Source organism: Gouania willdenowi, chromosome 17 (assembly GCF_900634775.1).
Source record: "Gouania willdenowi chromosome 17, fGouWil2.1, whole genome shotgun sequence".
In the NCBI taxonomy this organism is placed as follows: domain Eukaryota; kingdom Metazoa; phylum Chordata; class Actinopteri; order Blenniiformes; family Gobiesocidae; genus Gouania; species Gouania willdenowi.
This window is the reverse complement of record NC_041060.1, coordinates 37,091,641-37,115,485: the sequence shown is the minus strand read 5'-3', so window position 1 is coordinate 37,115,485 and position 23,845 is coordinate 37,091,641. Positions and strand designations below refer to the sequence as shown.

The window sequence follows — 23,845 nt, the reverse complement described above, 5'->3', positions numbered from 1 at the left end:
CACTCTCAGAAAGTCTCTCCTCACTGGGACGACTGGGGTCCTTTCCAAGATATGGGAGGACATTGCAGATGTACTTTGTTTTCAAATCACAAGCCACCCAAAACTTTATGCCAAATTTGTCCGGTTTTGTTGCAATGTACTGCAGGAAACAGCAGCGAGTCTTCGATGGGAAAAGCTGTTCATCAATTGTGATGTGTCGACCAGGGTTGTAGCATGTGATGCAGTTGGTAACAAACGATCCCCACACATCCGAAATTGCAGCAAACTTATCTGTCTGCACTCGCTCACTGCGCGTAAACATGTCATCAAATCGTAGGTGACGCATGATGTCTTGGAAACGGTTTCGTGACATAATTCCAGTGATAAGTGGGTTTCCCAGGCATGCTGACCAGCTGTCACGCAGAGATGGAACCTTGGTCACCCCCCTCAAAATAATAACAGAAATAAATGCCATTAGTTCATGGAGGATCATGAACCAGTCCGTCTGCTCCGTTTGCCGTGCATGCTGAATAGTCCATTCTTGAATGGGACGGAGCATGCCAACAGTAATGAAACAGAGGAAGCTCTGAAGGCGACTCCTGATTCTTCTTCTGGCCTTTGCTGTTGGCTCTCCATCTGCAGCGTACGGTTCCATTGGAGTGAAACGGAGAATTGTACCCACATGTTCTTCATGCCACACTGTGCCCTCTTTCGCCGTCTCTGTGGGCTCACTCTCCAACCGAGCTCTCTTTTCCAGATGAGGAGCAGTCGCGTCATCTGCAATGTGAACAAATTCAAATTATTCTTTTCTTCGGTTTTAAATAAAAATAAAGTCAGGAAATGAAAATAGGATGTTTGGGAAATCTAACCTGAAGACAGCTCAGAGTCCGAATCCGAATTTGGCTGAAGGTTTATGTCCTCCCCATCTGAGTCACAAGGGTTTGCATTGTTCAGGATCAATTCCAACGCTTCTTGAGTGGTAAATCTTCTCTGCATTTTGAGTAGAATAAGTGTGGAGTGTCAGCAGGTGGAAGCAGCCAGCTATTTATTCCCCACAGCACAAAAGGCTGCATGACAACAGGGTATTCCAGGGGTGTCCAATTCCGGTCCTCGAGGGCCACTAATCAGCACACCTTATTCAAATGATCATCCAGCTCTGCAGAAGCCTGATAATCATTTGAATCAGGTGTGTTGGAAGAGGTGACTCTGTTTCTTTCAATGTTTGTAGTCTGTGTTTGTTCTCCCCCAGCATCAAGCAGAACGAGTTAATAAACGGGGCATTGTGACTTTAGCTTCCAGGGCACTTCCCCCTAACATTCCAGACTTCCATTGTTAGAGTCAGGCTCTCCCCCCTGCTGATTTCTCAGGTGATTCATTTACAAATGAATAGATGCAAATTGTAGCCATCAGAGTCGTCAGTTTGGTCCTAGAGTTCATTTGACCCTGCTCTGGGACTTCTGGGGGGATATAGAAATCCCTGGGACTTCTAGTGTTAAGCTGAAACTGTTAGAGGGCGCGGCTCTGCCTTCGGACGTCCGGCCAGGACAGTCACTTCTTTTTGTTCCATCTTTGCCTTTTTTTTAACTTAGTTTTAGAATAAACTTTTTTATAAAATCATCAATGCTCCGACTGGACTCCATCATTCAACCAGAGCAATAAATCATGTCTCCAAATGAGGTCAACCGCAAATCTTGCCGTAACAATACCCAATACACATCCATTCATACACACAAACACCATACACGCACACACCTCCAACACTCACGACAATCAGGAGATACCAGAGAACAGGTTATTTTGACCCAAAAAAGAAACTGTCTCTTTTCACTCTCTTCTTTCACCTCCTCTGTCCTCTTTATCTCCTGGGGGGAGGAGGGAGGGGGACTGAGGGAGAATATACGTGATGAGTTATAACTGTGGGCCACTCGATCATTGGACGTCCGCCCCGGGCGGTCACTAATTTTGTCCATCTTTGTACTCCTTTTTATTTAGTTTTATAATAAACCTTTTTTATAAAATCATCAATGCTCCGACTGGACTCCATCATTCAACCAGAGCAATAAATCATGTCTCCAAATGAGGTCAACCGCAAATTTGCCGTAACAGAACCAAGGTGGAACTTTTTGGCCCTAATTTCAAAAGGTTTATTTGGTCCAAAAACAACACTGTTCATCACCAAAAGAACACCATACCTACAGTGAAGCATGGTGGTGGCAGGGAATTATGAACAGTTCTAAATACCAGACAGTGTTGGAACAAAACATTCAGACTTCTGTTAGAAATCTGAAGATGAAGAAGAACTTTATCTTTCAACACCACAATGATCCTAAGCATAGCATCAACTAAACTATGGCTTCACCACAATCAGATGGAGGTTCTGGAATGGACCAACCAGAGTCCAGACCTGAATCCTATTGAATATCTGTGTAGTGATCTGAAGAGGGCTGTACACAGGAGATGTCCTCACTATCTGTCACATTTAGATCAGTTTGATAAAGAAGAGTGGGTAAATATGACCTCATCAAGATGTTCCACACTGATAGACTCTGACCCACAAACACTGAGTGTTGGAATAAAAACCAAAGGTTCTGGGTCACTAAACGAAATAAACAGGTCCAGAAAGTTAATAATTAATAATGTTAATTATTAATCTGAGTTAAAATGTGAGCCAGGTGATGTCACTATGTTCCATCACGGCCAAGTTGGAAGTGCAGACCAAGTAATGTCACTGGGTTCCAGGACAAGCCAATATAAAAGGAGCGACTGGAGCACTAGAGAGTCAGTGTGGAGCAGAACAAGCACCCGGCTGTGATCTCTGAACCAGTCAGTCATAAGAGATGACTGGACGAAGAAGGCCAAGACAAGACCATTCATTCGGGAACACACAACCCATTGGTAACGTAAGAACTGCTAAATCAACCTGTTAGCACTGGTAATAAGTGTGATGAGTGTAATGTGATGAAGCATTTATCCTGTTTCAGGTTTATAACCTGTGTTTTTCTGTGGTCTACTGTGGTCAATAAAGTTCGAGTAAGAACCAACGAAGAAAAGCACAACTTGTGAAAATCCGTGTGTTACCCGAAAGCCTTTTCGGAGGGCTGAAACCAAAGATCCAAACAGTTATAAAACAAAGTTTTAACCAAGTTAAACCACGGTTGTCTTCAGCTGTAAACCAAGGGCCAGTCCCAAGGAAATCGGACTGTTCCAATCATTGGAGCATTGATGACTGAAAGCAAGAATAGTCATTAAAGATTGTTCAACTTCTGACTGAAGCTAAAAGCCCACCTGTAAGGCTGTATGCTCATCTGTTCATCTGCTAGTGAAGGCCAAATAAAGGACTACAAGAGCCCACCAGAAATAGAAACTTATAAATTAGATCAATGCCAGAAAAATAAGAAGATGGCTACAGCAGAGGAGGTGCATAAGCAGAAGCATTCAGCAGCCCTGACTTAATCCACTAAAAGGGGCAAATACCTCACTATCAGGGCTGACGAGCTGGACGAAGGTGAAATGAGGAGTGAGTGGAGCCTTGCTCTGTTCAAGACCTCAGAAGAAGAAGAAGCCAAATAATAATGAAGAGCAGAACAAGGCAAAAGTGGAAGCTGGAGGTTTGGAACTGGCTGACAAGCAAGAAAATTCCTTGCTGAACTGCCTCCAGAGCTGAAAACAAAGAGCAAAGAAGCTTTCTGAACAAGGTCTCGACAACTGTATGTGCTTACACTTGTTGTGAGCCAAAGGAATTTAATTGATCTCCCCTCAGATAACAACTATATCTCCAATGAAGCTGCAAAGCATCTCAGACTCAATGGCGAAAACATTAAGTTGATCATCCAAGGGATCGAAGAGATGAGAAGACAGTTGTCACCAAAAGGTTATTTTTTATTTCCCCCTTTAAAGGTTTCAGTTTGTTTTTCAATTGCATTGTACAGGTTATAGGTCGCATTAAAGGTGGAAAAAGTTGCAAAATAATTTATGTTGGTGTCATTTTTTACATCACAAAAACATTGAACAGAGGTGTGTAGACTTTATTATATCCACTTTAAAATATAAATAGATCAGCAGATCGTAGCCTCCATGCCTTTGCAAGACTGCCCTCTAGTGGTGAGCTAAATCATTGCGTGGCCAGTCACAGACTTACCTAAATCTAATTGATTGATTTACACCTGTGAGCGACTGGCGCTCATTTCACCGTGAGCAGCAAACCGTTGAAAATGAAGAAATCAGTATGATTTATGGTTATTATGGTTCACATATACAGTTGTGTGCGAAAGTCAGGGCACCCCTTTAAAAACAGCATATTTTATATATTTAAAAAGTTATATTCATATTTACTGTCTCTCTGGTATATGGGAAAAAAAGACAATATTGTCAGGAAACATTAATGCATAGTTACATTTTATTTTATAAATTGAACAAAATTACAAAAATGAAAAACATAATTTTGGCATGTGCAAAATTCGGGGCACCCTACAGCATCAGTACCTTCAGTACTTAGTAACACCCCCTCTGGCAGATATCACAGCTTGTAAACGCTTCTTATAGCCAACAACAAGTCTCTGGATTCTATTATTTGGGATTTTTCCCCATTCTTCCTTGCAAAAGGCTTCCAGTTCTGCAATATTCCTAGGACGTCTTGCATGCACAGCTCTTTTAAGATCTACCCACAGATTTTAGATAATGTTTAAGTCTGGAGACTGTGAAGGCCATTCCAAAACCTTCAGCTTGCGTTTCTTGAAGTAGTCCATGGTGGATTTGGAGGTATGTTTAGGATCATTATCCTCTTTTCAGCTTTAGCTTTTTTACAGATGCTGTGATATTTGCCTCCAGAATTTGCTGGTATTTAATTGAATCCATTCTTCCTCCACCCGAGCAATGTTTCCTGTCCCACTGGCTGCAACACAACCCCAAAGCATGATGGATCCACCCCCATATTTAACAGTTGGCAAGGTGTTCTTTTCATGAAATGCTGCTCCTTTTTTTCTCCAAACATACCTTTGCTTATTGTGGCCAAAGAGTTCTATTTTAACTTCATCAGTCCACAGCACTTGTTTCCAAAAGTCATCAGGCTTCTGTAGATGTTCTGTTGCATATTTTTGACGTTGTATTTTATGATGAGGTCGTAGATAAGGTTTTTTTCTACAGACTCTTCCATGAAGGTCTTGTTTGTGCAAGTATCGGCGCACAGTGGAAGGGTGCACCACCACTCCTGAGTCTGCTAAATCTTCCTGGAGGTCTTTTGAAGTCAAATGTGGGTTTTGGTTTACCTTTCTGACCAGACTACGAGCTGTTCTCTCCGAGAGTTTCCTTGGTCTTCCAGATCTCTTCTTGACCTCCACAGTTCCCCTCACCTGCCATCTCTTAATTATGCCTTGCACTGTGGAAACTGCAAGCTGAAGGTTTTGGAATGGCCTTCACAGTCTCCAGACTTAAACATTATCTAAAATCTGTGGGTAGATCTTAAAAGAGCTGTGCATGCAAGACGTCCTAGGAATATTGCAGAACTGGAAGCCTTTTGCAAGGAAGAATGGGGAAAAATCCCAAATAATAGAATCCAGAGACTTGTTGTTGGCTATAAGAAGCATTTACAAGCTGTGATATCTGCCAGAGGGGGTGTTACTAAGTACTGAAGGTACTGATGCTGTAGGGTGCCCCGACTTTTGCACATGCCAAAATTATGTTTTTCATTTTTGTAATTTTGTTCAATTTATAAAATAAAATGTAACTATGCATTAATGTTTCCTGACAATATTGTCTTTTTTTCCCATATACCAGAGAGACAGTAAATATGAATATAACTTTTTAAATATATAAAATATGCTGTTTTTAAAGGGGTGCCCTGACTTTCGCACACAACTGTATTTGTATGGGTGGGGTTACGTGGCCACAGTGTGTTGTATAAATGTTGGGAGATACTAAAACCCAGAAACATTTCGCAGACATAAGCTACCGGAGACGTCCTGTACTGTATGTACAGGCTGTAATATCACCAGTTTATTATTGTACCAGTTATTAGAGCTACTGTCTTTACCAGAGAGAACATATTTATTCCTGGTTATTGTTTTATACAATTTAATAGGGCTTTATTTACCGATGAGTAGTTCCTACTACATATTTACAAGTTTATACATATTATTTTATTATTATGCATAGTTCTTGTTATGAACATATACTTAAGCTACATGTGACTGAGGTAACCATTTAAATAATCATAATTAACTTTCCTTTCCCATTAAAGTTGCATTTCACACTTTTTTTTGCATTACTGTTATATGATAAATCAAAAAAATATTCTACAGATTTCTTTTTCTAAAAAAATAATTGTTTGTGTCAGTGGGCTAAAAATGTCGATAAATCAAAAAGTTATAATTCTGAATAAGTAATTTTCTTCTGTGCTAACAGATTATTATTATTATTTTTTATTATATATTATTCCTCAACAGGATAGGTAACATTCAGGGACACATTCCACTGTAGGCCCAGCTACGCTGTCTATGACATTACTGTATCATGTTTATGAGTGTGCAGGAGTAGGGGGTACATGGCTTCAGGTTAAAGGTCTGAAGGGGGTACGCGACTATGGGAACCACTGATCTACACTGAAGGTGTCTTTATAGTCTCACATACAGAGGAATGGAAATGTTTATGCCGACATTTATCCTTCATAATGAGCTCGGGTCAATAAGTGGCCAATCAGAGACTGATTCTGAAACATGTAGTGATCAATAAAACACTTAGGGGGTAAGCTACGAATCTAGATGACCTCTGATCATGCGAACTTCCAGGATTTAATCAGTGTGTGCTGGACTACAAAGCTCGCTGAAGCTTTATCACTATGGCAACTAATGCTGAACGCTAACCTGGTGAGTATAAAAGCTCCGCCTCCTGCTGTGCGCTGCACTAACACTGTTTCTCTTCACTCTCATCATGGATTTATATTATATATAATATTTATTTAAGATCATAAACTGTTCCTCCATTCATTGTAAAGAGTCTGCCAGTTCTCTCCACCGATTGGTCAGACGCTGTAATCTCCACCCCTTTCATGTGCACGTAGCGAGGCTGTAATCACTGAGCTTAAATTAGCGTGTTGTGATCATAGGTGATCAACCTTTGTAGTACAGCTAACGTAGATTCATCTAATCTAGATTAGTAACATAGATCATAAAGCACGTAGTGATCAACAAAACACATAGTGATCAATAAAACACGTAATGATCAATAAAACACGTAATGATCAATAAAACACGTAATGATCAATAAAACACGTAGTGATCAATAAAACACGTAATGATCAATAAAACACGTAGTGATCAATAAAACACGTAATGATCAATAAAACACGTAATGATCAATAAAACACGTAGTGATCAATAAAACACGTAATGATCAATAAAACACGTAGTGATCAATAAAACACGTAATGATCAATAAAACACATAGGATCAATAAAACACGTAGTGATCAATGAAACACGTAATGATCAATAAAACACGTAGTGATCAATAAAACATGTAATGATCAATAAAACACGTAGTGATCAATAAAACACGTAACGATCAATGAAACACGTAGTGATCAATAAAACACGTAGTGATCAATAAAACACGTAATGATCAATAAAACACGTAGTGATCAATAAAACACGTAATGATGAATAAAACACGTAGTGATCAACAAAACACGTAGTGATCAACAAAACACGTAGTGATCAATAAAACACGTAGTGATCAATAAAACACGTAATGATCAATAAAACACGTAGTGATCAATAAAACACGTAATGATCAATAAAACACGTAATGATCAATAAAACACGTAGTGATCAATAAAACACGTAGTGATCAATAAAACACGTAGTGATCAATAAAACACGTAATGATCAATAAAACACGTAGTGATCAATAAAACACGTAGTGATCAATAAAACACGTAGTGATCAATAAAACACGTAATGATCAATAAAACACGTAATGATCAATAAAACACGTAGTGATCAATAAAACACGTAATGATCAATAAAACACGTAATGATCAATAAAACACGTAGTGATCAATAAAACACGTAGTGATCAATAAAACACGTAATGATCAATAAAACACGTAGTGATCAATAAAACACGTAGTGATCAATAAAACACGTAATGATCAATAAAACACGTAGTGATCAATAAAACACGTAATGATCAATAAAACACGTAATGATCAATAAAACACGTAATGATCAATAAAACACGTAGTGATCAATAAAACACGTAATGATCAATAAAACACGTAGTGATCAATAAAACACGTAGTGATCAATAAAACACGTAGTGATCAATAAAACACGTAATGATCAATAAAACACGTAATGATCAATAAAACACGTAGTGATCAATAAAACACGTAGTGATCAATAAAACACGTAGTGATCAATAAAAGACTTACGATCACATCAAACTTGGAGTAGATATCCACGACGGTGCCTGAGGACAGATCACAGTTATGTTAGGAAACGCTAACAGCTGATTGGACGGCGTGTGACGTCTCACCTGCGTCGTCCACCACAGGAAGTGCTGACACTCGTCTTTCTACGAACAAACTGAGAGCTGTGATGATGGGCGTGGCCTGATGGATGAACGCTATGTCCTGGTAGGAGCCGACGCCCACTTCACCCAGAGTCTGTTTCATGAACGTTGGCTTTGGAATCTCACACATCTACACAACACAACAACACAACAACACACAACACACAACAATACAACAATACAACAATACAACAATACAACAATACAACAACACAACCACACAACCACACACACCACACAACACCACAACAATACAACACAACACAACAACACAACACACAACACAACAACACAATACAACAACACAACACACAATACAACAACACACAACACAACAACACAACAACACAACAACACAACCACACAACCACACACACCACACAACACCACAACAATACAACAATACAACACAACAACACACAACGCACAACACAACAACACAACAATACAACAACACAACAACACAACAATACAACAACACAACCACACACACCACACAACACAACACAACAACACAACAATACAACAACACAACCACACACACCACACAACACAACACAACAACACAACAATACAACAACACAACCACACACACCACAACAATACAACAATACAACACAACAACACACAACACAACAACACACAACACACAACACACAACACAACAACACAACAACACAACCACACGCACCACACAACACAACAACACAACAATACAACACAACACCACACACCACACAACACCACAACAATACAACAATACAACAATACAACACAACACCACAACAATACAACACAACAACACAACAACACACAAAACACAACACAACAACACAACCACACACACCACACAACACAACACAACAACACAACAATACAACAACACAACCACACACACCACACAAGACCACAACAATACAACAATACAACACAACAACAGAACAACACACCACACAACACAACAACACAACACACAACAACACAACACACAACACAACAACACAATACAACAACACAACACACAATACAACAACACACAACACAACAACACAACAACACAACACAACACACAACACAACACACAACACACAACACAACAACACAATACAACAACACAACACACAATACAACACACAACACACAACACAACAACACAACACACAACACAACAACACAACACACAATACAACAACACAACAACACAACAACACAACAACACAAATGATGATATAATCATTATTACATGTTTAATGTGTAGCGTATTATTAATGATATCACAGTGTGTTTAAACCATCAGTAATAATAATATATACGTGTGTATCATCACCTCTGTTTACCACACGTATAAATGTGTTTATTTATTGATCAGAGATTAATAATGAGAAAGCTGTGGATATACAGAGAGGGAGGGGCTTCAGGGCGCTAAGATGATCAAATACATGAACATGGAACATCTGCAGTGTTTATGTTTATTACAGTTTAACACTAAAATGACTCCATAGAACAATTATTGTAACTCAGACCAAAACCTCCTCAAGTCTCAACACATTTTCTGATTTACACACATTTTACAATTGAAAATGGCACTTTTTAAATGAACCATTCATAATGACACTACATGAGCTAACATATGCTAATAGATGTCACACCTGACCAAACACATGAACACTTAATAAATAAGCATTATAGAAAGACCACAGGTGAATAAACACGTCTTTCTTTTCCAACAACAATGGAAGACGTTGCAGAGAGGGGGAGGGGGGGGGGGGGGGGGGGGGGAGGAGTCCATGGCCAAAGAACAAAACAATTCTCAAATGAAATCAGAGAAACGTTAGTTGATCATGTCATCAATCATGGGCTGAAAATGGCAGAAGCTGTTTTACTGTCGTCTCTGTCAACCAGACATTTAGACTAAAGCACAGGTATGTACCCAACACTATGTAGTATGTACTATGTAGTATGTACTATGTAGTATGTACTATGTACTATGTACTATGTACTATGTAGTATGTACTATGTAGTATGTAGTATGTACTATGTACTATGTACTATGTAGTATGTACTATGTACTATGTACTATGTAGTATGTACTATGTAGTATGTAGTATGTACTATGTACTATGTACTATGTACTATGTAGTATGTACTATGAATGTAGTAGTATGTACTATGTCTATGTAGTATGTACTATGTAGTATGTACTATGTACTATGTACTATGTACTATGTAGTATGTACTATGTAGTATGTAGTATGTACTATGTACTATGTACTATGTACTATGTAGTATGTACTATGTACTATGTACTATGTAGTATGTACTATGTAGTATGTAGTATGTACTATGTACTATGTACTATGTACTATGTAGTATGTACTATGTAGTATGTAGTATGTAGTATGTACTATGTACTATGTAGTATGTAGTATGTACTATGTAGTATGTACTATGTACTATGTACTATGTACTATGTAGTATGTACTATGTAGTATGTACTATGTAGTATGTACTATGTACTATGTACTATGTACTATGTAGTATGTACTATGTAGTATGTACTATGTAGTATGTACTATGTAGTATGTACTATGTACTATGTAGTATGTAGTATGTAGTATGTACTATGTGTATGTACTATGGTAGTACATGTACTATGTAGTATGTACTATGTACTATGTACTATGTAGTATGTACTATGTACTATGTAGTATGTACTATGTACTATGTACTATGTAGTATGTACTATGTAGTATGTACTATGTACTATGTACTATGTAGTATGTACTATGTAGTATGTACTATGTAGTATGTACTATGTACTATGTACTATGTAGTATGTACTATGTACTATGTACTATGTAGTATGTACTATGTACTATGTACTATGTACTATGTAGTATGTACTATGTAGTATGTACTATGTACTATGTACTATGTAGTATGTACTATGTACTATGTAGTATGTACTATGTAGTATGTATTATGTAGTATGTACTATGTACTATGTACTATGTAGTATGTACTATGTAGTATGTACTATGTATTATGTACTATGTAGTATGTACTATGTACTATGTACTATGTACTATGTAGTATGTACTATGTAGTATGTACTATGTACTATGTACTATGTACTATGTAGTATGTACTATGTAGTATGTACTATGTACTATGTACTATGTACTATGTAGTATGTACTATGTAGTATGTACTATGTACTATGTACTATGTACTATGTAGTATGTACTATGTAGTATGTACTATGTACTATGTAGTATGTACTATGTACTATGTAGTATGTACTATGTAGTATGTAGTATGTACTATGTACTATGTACTATGTACTATGTACTATGTAGTATGTAGTATGTACTATGTACTATGTACTATGTAGTATGTACTATGTAGTATGTACTATGTACTATGTACTATGTACTATGTAGTATGTACTATGTAGTATGTACTATGTAGTACTATGTACTATGTACTATGTAGTATGTACTATGTAGTATGTACTATGTAGTATGTACTATGTAGTATGTACTATGTACTATGTACTATGTACTATGTAGTATGTATTATGTAGTATGTACTATGTACTATGTAGTATGTACTATGTAGTATGTAGTATGTACTATGTAGTATGTACTATGTAGTATGTACTATGTACTATGTACTATGTAGTATGTACTATGTACTATGTACTATGTAGTATGTACTATGTAGTATGTACTATGTAGTATGTACTATGTACTATGTACTATGTAGTATGTAGTATGTACTATGTACTATGTAGTATGTACTATGTACTATGTACTATGTAGTATGTACTATGTAGTATGTACTATGTAGTATGTACTATGTAGTATGTACTATGTACTATGTACTATGTAGTATGTACTATGTACTATGTACTATGTACTATGTAGTATGTACTATGTACTATGTAGTATGTAGTATGTACTATGTACTATGTAGTATGTACTATGTAGTATGTACTATGTACTATGTACTATGTAGTATGTACTATGTAGTATGTACTATGTATTATGTACTATGTAGTATGTACTATGTAGTATGTACTATGTAGTATGTACTATGTACTATGTACTATGTACTATGTACTATGTAGTATGTACTATGTAGTATGTACTATGTAGTATGTACTATGTACTATGTACTATGTAGTATGTACTATGTACTATGTACTATGTACTATGTACTATGTAGTATGTACTATGTACTATGTACTATGTACTATGTACTATGTAGTATGTACTATGTAGTATGTACTATGTACTATGTAGTATGTACTATGTAGTATGTACTATGTACTATGTACTATGTAGTATGTACTATGTAGTATGTACTATGTACTATGTACTATGTAGTATGTACTATGTAGTATGTACTATGTATCCAGGGCTTTAAATGAACACCCGCCAAATGCAAGTAAAAATGAACTTTAACAGGTAACATTGTAGCGTTACTCGCCATTTTGGCTGGTGAAGAAGGAAACAGATACCACTGCATCTGTTTGAATCGACAGGCTGAAGAAACAAGTTATTGTTGCCAGATTGGGCTGTTTTCAAGGGTTTTTGTGTGTGTTTAGATTTTAAAACGTAATGTGTAGCTGGCAGCTGGGTTGGTTGCAGTCACGTGACTCTGCTCGACCAATTAGAAAGTCTACCTTGCGCTACCCGGAAGCGGCGGACAAGATACGCTTTGGATGTTGTTGCTACAGGTAGGTTTACGTCTTCAGTTAATGATAAAACTATTGTGACAAACCATGAAAATGATCTAATTAAGCGATAACTCATAGGAACTGACTGACAAACACTGACCACCTTGATCAAGTCACTCAGTATGTGAAACGGAGCAAAGTGGTGAGTCACTGCTTAGCGTTAGCATCAGCCGGTCCAATAAAGATCATATGTTTAATTATATTAAATTATATTAAAAATAAATTGTGTGTGATGATTGTAGACGATGAAGCACATGACAGATTATTTCAGTTTTACACATTAAACCAGTGATGATGTACATGAAGCGTTTAGCGGACTGTCTAGCTGTATATGTTTATGTTGTGGTGTGTTTTCAGCAAAACTTTGTGTTTAATGGTTCTAATGCACTTTTAACACAAGCTGCTATTTTGATATTTATATTGAATATATGCTAATATTTAAGTATTTAGATCAGGGGTCCCCAATCCTGGTCCTCAAGAGCCACCATCCAGCATGTTCTAGATGTTTCCCTCTTCCAACATTCCTGATTCAAAGGATAACCTGATAACCATCCTGGTCATTTCAATCAGGTGTGTTGGAAGATGGAAACATCTAGAACATGATGGATAGAGGTCCTTGAGAACCAGGATTGGGGACCCCTGATTTAGATGATTACATTATATAGTTAATCATGAAATGAAATATAATGTACAATATTTGACTAATATTTAGAATATAATTTATTTATAATACAACCTGTATCTTTGAAGGAATTGTGTGCACAGATAAATATTAATATTACATGGTCTGTACAGAGCAGGTCATTGATGGTGAGCTATGGAAAGACATGAAGCCACTGTACACACACACACACACACACACTTAATTTGTGTGTGAATGAAATGAATAATTGAACATCAGAATCCATGGAGCCAATGAATTATTGTTTATTATTTGATTTTCTTTATTAATATTGTAATCTTGAATAATTGTTTTTTTTAAGTGTTCTATATATTTGATTTAGAACAGGGTTCTCAAGAACTTAATATTCTTTATAGTTATCATAATTGACACTGTACATATTCAAAAATACTGTTTGATGTATTTAAATGTCTTTTGTCTGTTTCACATAATAAATAATACTTTTAAAAGCAATTTATCTGTTTCTTCAGTTTCTGCTGCGCTCTCATTGAGTTATACATAGTTTATTGATTTATAGTCTAAATATATACTTAAATACTTATTATTTCACTATTACTTTACTTTGCTTAATAATCTAAGTATCATATGTGTTACATAATCCTACATTTCCCATGAACATCATATCGAGACGTGTCATACAACAATTGGCTACGTGCTAACGTTAGCATGATTGCTAGGGTTTGTTATCGGAGAAGAAAAACAAAATGGTGCAAAACAAACAAACAATAGGAGCTGAAATTAAGTTGTAAAATGAATTAGAAAAACAAACGTGGAGATATTTATCTGGTGTTGAAAAACCTGAACTGCTGCTGACTCAGGGGAAAATGAAGATGAAAGAGGATCTAAAAAGAAGAAGAAATTGAGGAGTTTTAATAATAAATGGATGTCGGGTCATGAGTGAGTTATTTATTCACCTTTAAAATATGCACTATACAGTTTGTTTACATTTGTAGAGCATGCATATTAGTAAAACATGTTTTCTCTACAGTACATGTAATTCTTAGTACTGATTACTTCTATTCTTTCTAACTTCAGTGTTCCAGGGATCTCATTGTCATCTGAGTTTAGTTTGTTTTACCATTTTAATGTATTTCTGCAATCAACTAAGATAAAAACTATTTAAAGAAACATGAACACTTTAATCTATTCTGTGGATCATAAGGTAGTTTATTGTCTGGTGGAAAATGTGGTTGGTTGGTAACATTAATAATCTACTAGTCATGCTGGCTCCTGATCTAAAACATTCATTTAAAGCCATGGTTATAACCCATGTCATAGTGTATCAGTTGGTTTACTTCATGAATGGCTGATGTCATACACTAACTGTAGAAGTAACTGTACAATTTACTGTGGGGTAAATAGGCTGCATTGTCCAAGCCCTATATATGTTTTTATTGTTTTGTTTTGTTTTTTCTAAAGGACTGTGAGACGCAACCATGGTGGAGGGAGGGGCCAAATGTTCACCAGGGAACAGGAAGCTGCCATTGCTGATAGTTTGTTATTATCTTTAAAGTAAGCATTTATCTGTTCATAAATCATTTTCTCCATTAGTTTACTAAGAATTGGAAGTAAACTAATAGGCCGGCCTCTTTTTGTTTTTTGATAAAGGAATGACCTTAGAAATGATCCAAGCATTTTGTGTAAAACACTGATTAATAAGGTGAGTAATGACAGGAGCAATAATGAAAGTTAGAAGTTTTAACAGTTGTTCATTTAACTCATCCACTACTGGAGGTTTGTCTTTGATAATTGCTCAACTTTTTGTTTTGCAAACCTTTTTAAATTTAAAATGTAATTTTTCCTTTGTATAATTCTATTAATTAAATCATAGGATGGACTCTCTATTTTTATGTTAAATGTATTTCCTAGAGTCTCAAAATAATTGTTCAAATGATTTGCAATGTCTCGTGGTTTTGTGAAAAAGCCGTCTTTTGTCTCCAAGAAAGATGACGGTTTGTTACCTTTCAAAAGTCAATTTAAGTTCTTCCACAGATCTTTGCTGTCTTTTGATTTTTCAAATTTCTCACAATAATATGTTTCCTTCTTCTTCTTCTTCTTGTTTTGTTTTATGACTGAGTTCCTAAGTGTCACTGGCTGTGTCGTCTGTGGGTGGGGATCCTCTGTGCAGGTTCTCCACTGGGTGCCAGTTGCTCCGCCTCCGATTGGCTCATCGTCAGGCTGGCATTTAAGGAGAGTGGAGACACCCGTGTGCTCTGCTCCAGTCCATCTCCTGAGGAGCCAACCTGTTGGACTCTCTCTCACTATTGCTGCACAGTTTTGTAAATAAATGGAGTCTGATCGCTTTCAAATGCTTTGTCTCCTGTCACCTCTTTGAGCCGGTCGTGACAGATTGGGGGCTCGTCCGGGACAGATTGGGGGCTTGTCCATCTGAATGTAATTAGCTTATTCATTTTGTTTGCTGTGTCATTTTGTTCAGTGTAAGGCAAGGCAAGACAAGGCAAATTTATTTGTATAGCGCATTTCATACTCAAGGCAACTCAATGTGCTTTACATGATAAAACATTCAATTGTTTAAAATCAATAAGAACATTTAAATCAATAAGAACATTTAAAATCATCAGTAAAATCGATTAAAATCATCATTAAAATCATCATTACATCAACAACATGACAAAAAATCTCTCTCTCAATCATATGCAGTAGAGAAAAAAAGTTCCTTTAACTTTGATTTAAAAATGTTCACATGTGATGCTGACTTCAGCTCTGCTGCAGTTTGTTCCACTTCTTTGCAGCATAACAACTAAAAGCAGCATCACCATGTTTACTGTGAACTCTGGGCTCCACTATCTGATCTGTGTCCATAGATCTCAGAGACCTGCTGGGTTCATACCTGACTAACATCTCACTGATGTATTCTGGACCAAACCCATTCACACATTTATAACCAGCAGCAGAACTTTAAAGTCTATTCTGAGGCTGACTGGGAGCCAGTGTAAAGACTTTAAAACTGGAGTAATGTGCTCTGACCTCTTTGTTCTGGTTAAGACCCGAGCTGCAGCGTTCTGAACCAGCTGTAGATGTTTGATGCTCTTTTGGGGGATTCCTGTCAGAAGACCATTACAACAGTCCAGTCTGCTGGAGATAAAAGCATGGACCAGTTTCTCCTGATCTTTCTGAGTCATTAAACCTTTCACTCTGGAGATGTTCTTTAGGTGGTAGAAGATGTTTTTGTGATAGATTTGATCTGATGCTGAATGTAAGATCTGAGTCAATCAGAACACCAAGGTTTTTGACTTGGTCTTTATCTTCTAAAGATCCAGACTCAGATACTTGCTGACAGCAGTCCTCTTTTCCTTGTTACCAAAGACAATCACCTCCATCTTGTCATGGTTTAGTTGAAGGAAGTTTTCACTCATCCAGCAGTTTACTTTTTCTAAACAGTCACACAACACCTCAATGGGACCATAGTCATCTGGGTTCAGTGATAGATATAGTTGTGTGTCATCTGCGTAGCTCTGATAATCAACCTTACAGTTCTGTAAAATGTGTCCTAAAGGAAGCATATAAAGGCTAAACAGAAGAGGTCCAAGAACAGATCCCTGAGGAACCCCACAGGACATTGGTAATCTGTCAGATTCAAAGTTTACAATGTTTACAAAATAACTTTGATCCTCCAAGTAGAACTTAAACCATTACTTTAACATTTAGTCCAACCCATGTTTACAATCTGTGCAACAAAATTGTATGATCTACAGTGTCAAATGTAGACTTAGATCAATAGAATGAGAACAGATACTTTTCCTGAATTAGTGTTCAACCTTATGTCATTGATCACTTTGATCAGATCAGTTTCTGTGCTGTGATGAGAACCAAAACCTGACTGAAATTTATCAAATATTTTGTTGAATGTTAAGAATTGACTCAGTTGGTTGAAGACCACCTTCTCAATGATCTTGGCCATGAATGGAAGGTTCTGATTGGTCTATAGTTAGCCAGTATAGAGGCATCCAGTGTTCTCTTTTTAACAGAGGTTTAACAGCAGCTACTTTCAGGGATTTTGGTACGGTGCCTGATTGGAATGATCAGTTAATTATCTGACACTAATCAGTGATAAATGACTTTACAACAGTTTTAAAGAAGTTTGAGGGTTTTGTGTCAAGGCAACACGTTGATGGATTCAGCTGCTGAACAGTTTCCTCTATTGTTTTTGGGTTCACTGTAATAAACTCTAACATTGTAGTTGACTCCTCCCTCAGTGGTTGAAGCTGTTCAAGCTTTTTGTGATTTTGCTGGTTTGTTCTGATGTTTGACCTTATTGATTGTATTTTTTCATTGAAATATACAGCAAATTCATTGCATTTTCCAGCTGACAGTAATTCAGGGGCTATCTGATCTGGGGGGGGTGGGAGCTTTTCAATTACAGAAAACAACGTGCGAGAGTTGTTGACATTTTTGGCAATAATTTCAGAAAAGTATTGCTGCCTTGCTTTTAACAAGCCATCATTGAATTTTCGCAGACTTATTTTGTACAGTTCTAGATGAATTTGGAGTTTTGTTGATCTCCATTTACGCTCAGCTCTTCTACAGTCAGATTTCAAATTCTGCATTATCTCAGTCCTCCTCCAAGGTGTTTTCTGTGTGTTTGGTTTTCTCTTAGTTTTGATTGGAGCCACCACATCTATGACATCACAGACTTTTCTATTATACTCATCCAGAAGATCATCAACTGTCTCAGCACTCAATGTTGGTGTCATTGCTATGGTTTCCATAAACTGTGCACTTGTGTTCTCATTTATGTACCTTTTCTTTAAACACACATAACTAGGGGGAACAGATGTTACAGTCTCTAGGTCAAAAAAGACACAGAAATGATCAGATAGAGCTAAGTCTCTTACATCAACAGCAGAGATATCAACACCTTTAGAGATAACCAGATCCAAAGTGTGACCTTGAGTGTGTGTTGGACCAGTCACATGTTGTGTAAGACCAAAAGTATCCATTAAAGCATACAGTTCTTTGGCAGTATTGTCCATGTTATTGTCTACATGAATATTTAAGTCACCTGTTATTATTAAAAAGTTGTATTCAGTGCATACAACTGACAGCAGTTCAGCAAACTCATCCATGAATTCTCCAGAATATTTTGGGGGTCTATAAACGACTAAAAACAGAACTCTTGAATCACCCTTCAGTAAGAATGACATATATTCAAAGGAGATAAAATCACCAAATGTTATTTCTTTGCACTGAAATATTGATTTAAAAATGGCAGCAACTCCACCACCTTTCCTGTAAGTACGACACTTATTTAAATAAATAAAGTCTTGTGGTGAACTTTCATTGAGAATAGTATTACTGATACCATCATTCAACCATGTTTCATTAAGAAATAAAAAGTCCAAGTGATGTGTTAAAATAATATCATGAATTAGTAGTGACTTGTTAACAAGAGATCTAACATTAAGAAGAGCTAATTTTAAAGACTTTACTGGAGACACTGGTGGACTTTTTGGATGACATGTTATAGGAGTCACATTTTTATCTCTATTAAGCTTTTTGCTTTTCTTTAATTTCACAATTTTACCTGTGTTACCTGTCACCACAGGAATTAAAGAAGCTGCATTAACTCCATAGGGCCCTGACTTTTTCTGGTTGTTCCTAAAAATAGAGCTATTGCAGTCTAGACCCAGCACACATCAGGCCTGTGTCGCTCTAAGTTGAACACATCTGGCCTGAGGAGAAGAGTGATCCTGAGCCTGGTATCGTCGAGGTGGGATGGGTGGTGCAGATTGACCATGGTGGGGTAAAGGGTGGGGTGTTAGTCTTGTGCCAGCCAGAACCAGCTCGTTCATCTGGGCAGTTAAATCCAAGAAGGCAGGGGTAGGAGAGAAGCTGGATGAGGTGGAAGTAGGTGAATTTTGGGGTGAAGCAGGTGGGTCCTGAGATGTGGGGGTTGGGTTGACCTCTTCATTTTGGCGATTTTTATTTCTTGCTGGAAGCTCATTGACTCCATGTTCTTTCCTTGTTGTTTTGTTCTCCGATGGTACATGTTGTCCTCTGTCTTTATCAGAACTGATAGCAGTGTGACTGGTGAAGTAAAACAAGTTGGATGTGAAGAGTTTTACTCCAGCCTTGTTTAGACACAGTCCATCTGCTCTAAAAAGATGACGACGTTCCCAAAAAATAGGAAAATTTTCTATAAAATTTAGTGAAAGGGCAGCACAAGCCGAAGACAGAAATTTATTCAAAGAGTAAATCCTTGAGAATTTCAGATCTCCTTTGTGGACTGGAGGTATCTGGCCACTGATGAACACTTTAGGCTGTAAACAGCTCACAGTTTTTAGCAGATGGGTGAAATCCTGCTTTAACACCTCAGACTCCTCCTTGGCTAAATCATTTAACCCAAAATGAATCACAACATTTTTCAAATGTGGGTAATCTGCAACGATATGCAAGATTTTGTCAGCCAGGTCTGATACTGTGTCATTAGGTAAGCAGATCACTTTCACGTTGCTGCTAAACATCTTCTGAGCATCTTTAACAGAAACGTCTCCCACTATCAGTGTGTTAGGTTGTTGCTTTGGCCTACCCTGTAGCTTTTGTTTTCCTGAAGCACTTTCAGTCTTCACAGTTCCAGAAGGTTGTGTGTTGACCTCATTAGAGCAGATCCTAGGTCATTCAGCAGTGGGACGAATCGATTACCCAGTTCTACATGAAACTGGGTTTGTGACTTGGTGATACTCCTGCTTTTAGCAGATGTCCACTTTTGTGCCTGGGCAGACAAAGGAGTTGATGTTGAGGCTGCAGTCTGAGAAGCCAGTGCAGGCCAGTCCGTCTCATTATTGATATCAGGGCGCTTTGCTCGGCCCGTTAGCCTTTGAAGTGGATATGACTTTTTCTTAGGCTTAGCTCCCAGAGTATTCCAGGGAGGACTCGCACCTGTTGGCTTATCAACGGGAACAGGATCCTCCCTAGGCCTGATAGCTTTGTTAGCACGGGCTGGTAGCGAGTTAGCTTTATCCACTCCGCTGTTTTGAAACAGCGGCACAGTCGTATCATTATCATATCCACAGTGTCCATTAACCTCAATGTTTACTTATTCCTCGCACTGTAGTCTCCAGTTCAGTAATCTTTTGGAGGAGACTGCTGTATTCTGTTGTGGAAAGAGCCATTCTTCTGCTAGTTAGCTTGCTACTTGTAGCTAGCTAGCTTGCTACTTAGCTTTCCAGTTGAGCCAGCAAATAAAAAAGCAGTAGATGATTACCTCAGAGCCAGAGTCAGATGGTAAATGATAGAGTTTGATGTTGAGGTATCGTATCATTTCTCAGAAGAAAAAGTTCATGTTTAGTAAATAAATTCCTCTGTGAGCTCCGCTCTGCTCTTTTGCTGCTGTCAGCTCAGCTGCCGGAAGTGTAGTCTGCGTAGTCATGAAATACATTTCCTGGGGTGTCTCCTGCTAGGGCATTTCCCAATCGGGGGTTTGTGTCCGGTTTGATTTTGTCTAGGCATGATGTGCGGCAGGTTGGCTGGTTGATCGGTCAGCCAGGGGTGTGGTCTGTGGGGTAGCGTTCGGTGATCTGCGTGCGGGGAGCCGGCATCCTGCTGGGCCATATGCGTAAGTCCCACCACGAAGTCCATGAAGAGTCAGGTTTATTAGTAAGATCTAGGTTCGGTTGCAAGAGGGGACAACCTGGGTGGGCAATTTTTGCTTTTGTGTGTTATAGTGTCGTGTAGTCTTTTCATTTTTTCTGGTGCCTCGTGCGGCGGCTTTATGTTCCGCTACAAAGGAACAGCTGTTACAAGTCAGGGCTCTACACTAACTTTTCCAATAGTAGCACTGGTGCAACTAACTTTTTCAATTGGTCGCACCCGCACAGAATTTGGTCGCACCCTTTTTTTTCCTTTTATTTGAGCGGGGGTGGGAAGAGTGTACAGCATAGACATACATGCTGATGAATAGTTGACTTAACTGGCGTACCATAGTTTTGTATGATGTAAAGATTGACAATGACTAGATATATTTGCTAAATGTTTTAGTGTCAATATTAAGTTTTTCTGCAACAAACAGTGGCTGAAATAACAGGTCGTTTATTTTATATCATTTTAAAAGAAGACGAAACAATTTTTTTTAAATAACATTAAATCATAACAACAGGTTAAATTTATTCTGTTTTTTATTTTACAGAAATGCTGTACTTGAATTAAGTTAACAGTAGCATAACCAACTTAGCATCTGCATTGTTTCACGCCATGGAATTATCCCCAATTTCCACTGGATGCGGCTCCGCTGCGTTACGTCACCAGAGCTGATAGGTTTCCACTTTAGTCTATGTGGTAATTTCCACCAGGTCCGCTGTGGCGTGTCTGCTCCTTCACAGATGTGGTAGTCCGGTGCCTCCACCAGATATACACAGGACTTCTATTTCTGACAGACACCGGAGCACGACGCATCAATGAGCTCAGAGAAAATGAAGCTAAACAGGAAGTTAAGCACGTACTCCACAATAAAATATCAGGTTGTTTTTGCCAATCATGTAGTGGGGTGTTCAGATCTCACTGCTGCTTGTTAAAAGAACTATGGTTTTAGGCCTTGGGCCTTCTAAAAAGTTTACCAGGTTTTAAAGGTTATTTTTCTGGGTGTTTAAAAACACCAAACGACGTTTTTTATATATGATACCACTTTTAGTGGAATGACTGGCTTTGACCTTGACTGACCTTACTGTTCATGTTCAGTGTCCATGTTTTTGTTGTTATATGTGTATACTCGTTGTTGTGTGCACTTGTCTATGTCTTCGTCTTAGTTTTTGTTATTGTGTTGTTTTTTCCAATATACAGGTCGCTGGCTGTATACTCAAAGGAGACGAATCAAATCCAACTAAAGAAAAGGGATATTTTAAATTATTCATTTAAGTCTTAATGTTTTCCTCTCTTTCTGTTTCTGAGTGTTTCCGAATAGAAAATGCCACCGCCTTTTCGACTCCGATCCTACCTCCTTCGCCGCCATGCCTGGTCACTGCTTCTTATGATGAAGGATGAGAATTAAAGGCAAGTATTGTCCATAACTGTAACTGGGAAGCAAAGGGGAAATAGATTGAAATAGACACGTGACAATATGACATATTGTGGATGTTCTAACATAATATCTATTCCAGAGACTACAGAGACTTCCAATCCAACTGCGAAAGTGGGGACAAATCTTCAAATTTCCAAAGGGAGCGTACAGTTGACCCTGGCTTTGACCTTTATGGCTGAGGAGAAGGAGGTCGAGGAGGCTGGAGGGCACAAAGGCAGGCGGACACAAGAGAGAGGAAAACAGAGACACATCCAAAATGATCAGATAAGTGATTTTCCAATGATATTTATCATATGGTTTTAAGAATCCAAATGCATTCTTGTGTAAAAAAAAAAGGGAAGGGAGGAGCCAAGGTCCCTCTGATTTTTGATTTATATTTTATCATAGGAAAATGATATACCCCAAAACCCTCCAACCATTTTCTTCTTGTTCCACCAGCACTTAGCGTGCAAGACCATAAAACACCTTCACTGGATTTAGACACTTTTAAGGGAAAAATTAAGTGTTCTCAACATTGGGTTGGTGGCCCAATCTGGGTCGCCTGAGATTTAAAAAGGGTCCTCCTGAAATTCTTGATAATTGATTGATATAAGAGATAGTTTAAAGTTAAGTAACTTCCAAGCATTTAAGGAAGCTCTCCAAACCGTGCTGGGGCTCGTCACTCCTATGAATGGGATAAATACAGAGAGCAAAAGACAATATGATTGTTCGACTCAACTTAACTTTAATTCTGTCTAACCTTAAAGGGCCAAAAATCTTGCTTAACTCTGGTTCAGACACAGAATAGGAGACAATTTTGCCACCAATTGACCTTCAAAATTAAGTAAATTACATCTCAA

At 37.8% G+C, this 23,845-nt stretch overlaps 1 protein-coding gene across 5 annotated transcripts in view; it reads right to left on the bottom strand.

Moving 5' to 3' along the window:
- The window catches only part of LOC114478736 (5'-AMP-activated protein kinase subunit gamma-1-like), a 95,824-nt gene that overhangs the window by 20,615 nt on the left and 51,364 nt on the right, over window positions 1-23,845 (bottom strand). For 3 of the 5 annotated variants that reach the window (XM_028471937.1, XM_028471938.1, XM_028471939.1), the window contains exons 10-11: window positions 8,511-8,676; window positions 8,407-8,444 (exon numbers count right to left, since the gene is read on the bottom strand). The exons of 1 other annotated variant lie outside the window; for it this stretch is intronic. In XM_028471937.1, the coding sequence (XP_028327738.1) occupies window positions 8,407-8,444; window positions 8,511-8,676 (204 nt within the window). Of the gene's footprint in view, window positions 1-1,765; window positions 3,640-8,406; window positions 8,445-8,510; window positions 8,677-23,845 lie in introns of those variants that run through there. One more of the 5 variants, XM_028471940.1, reaches the window with a different exon arrangement.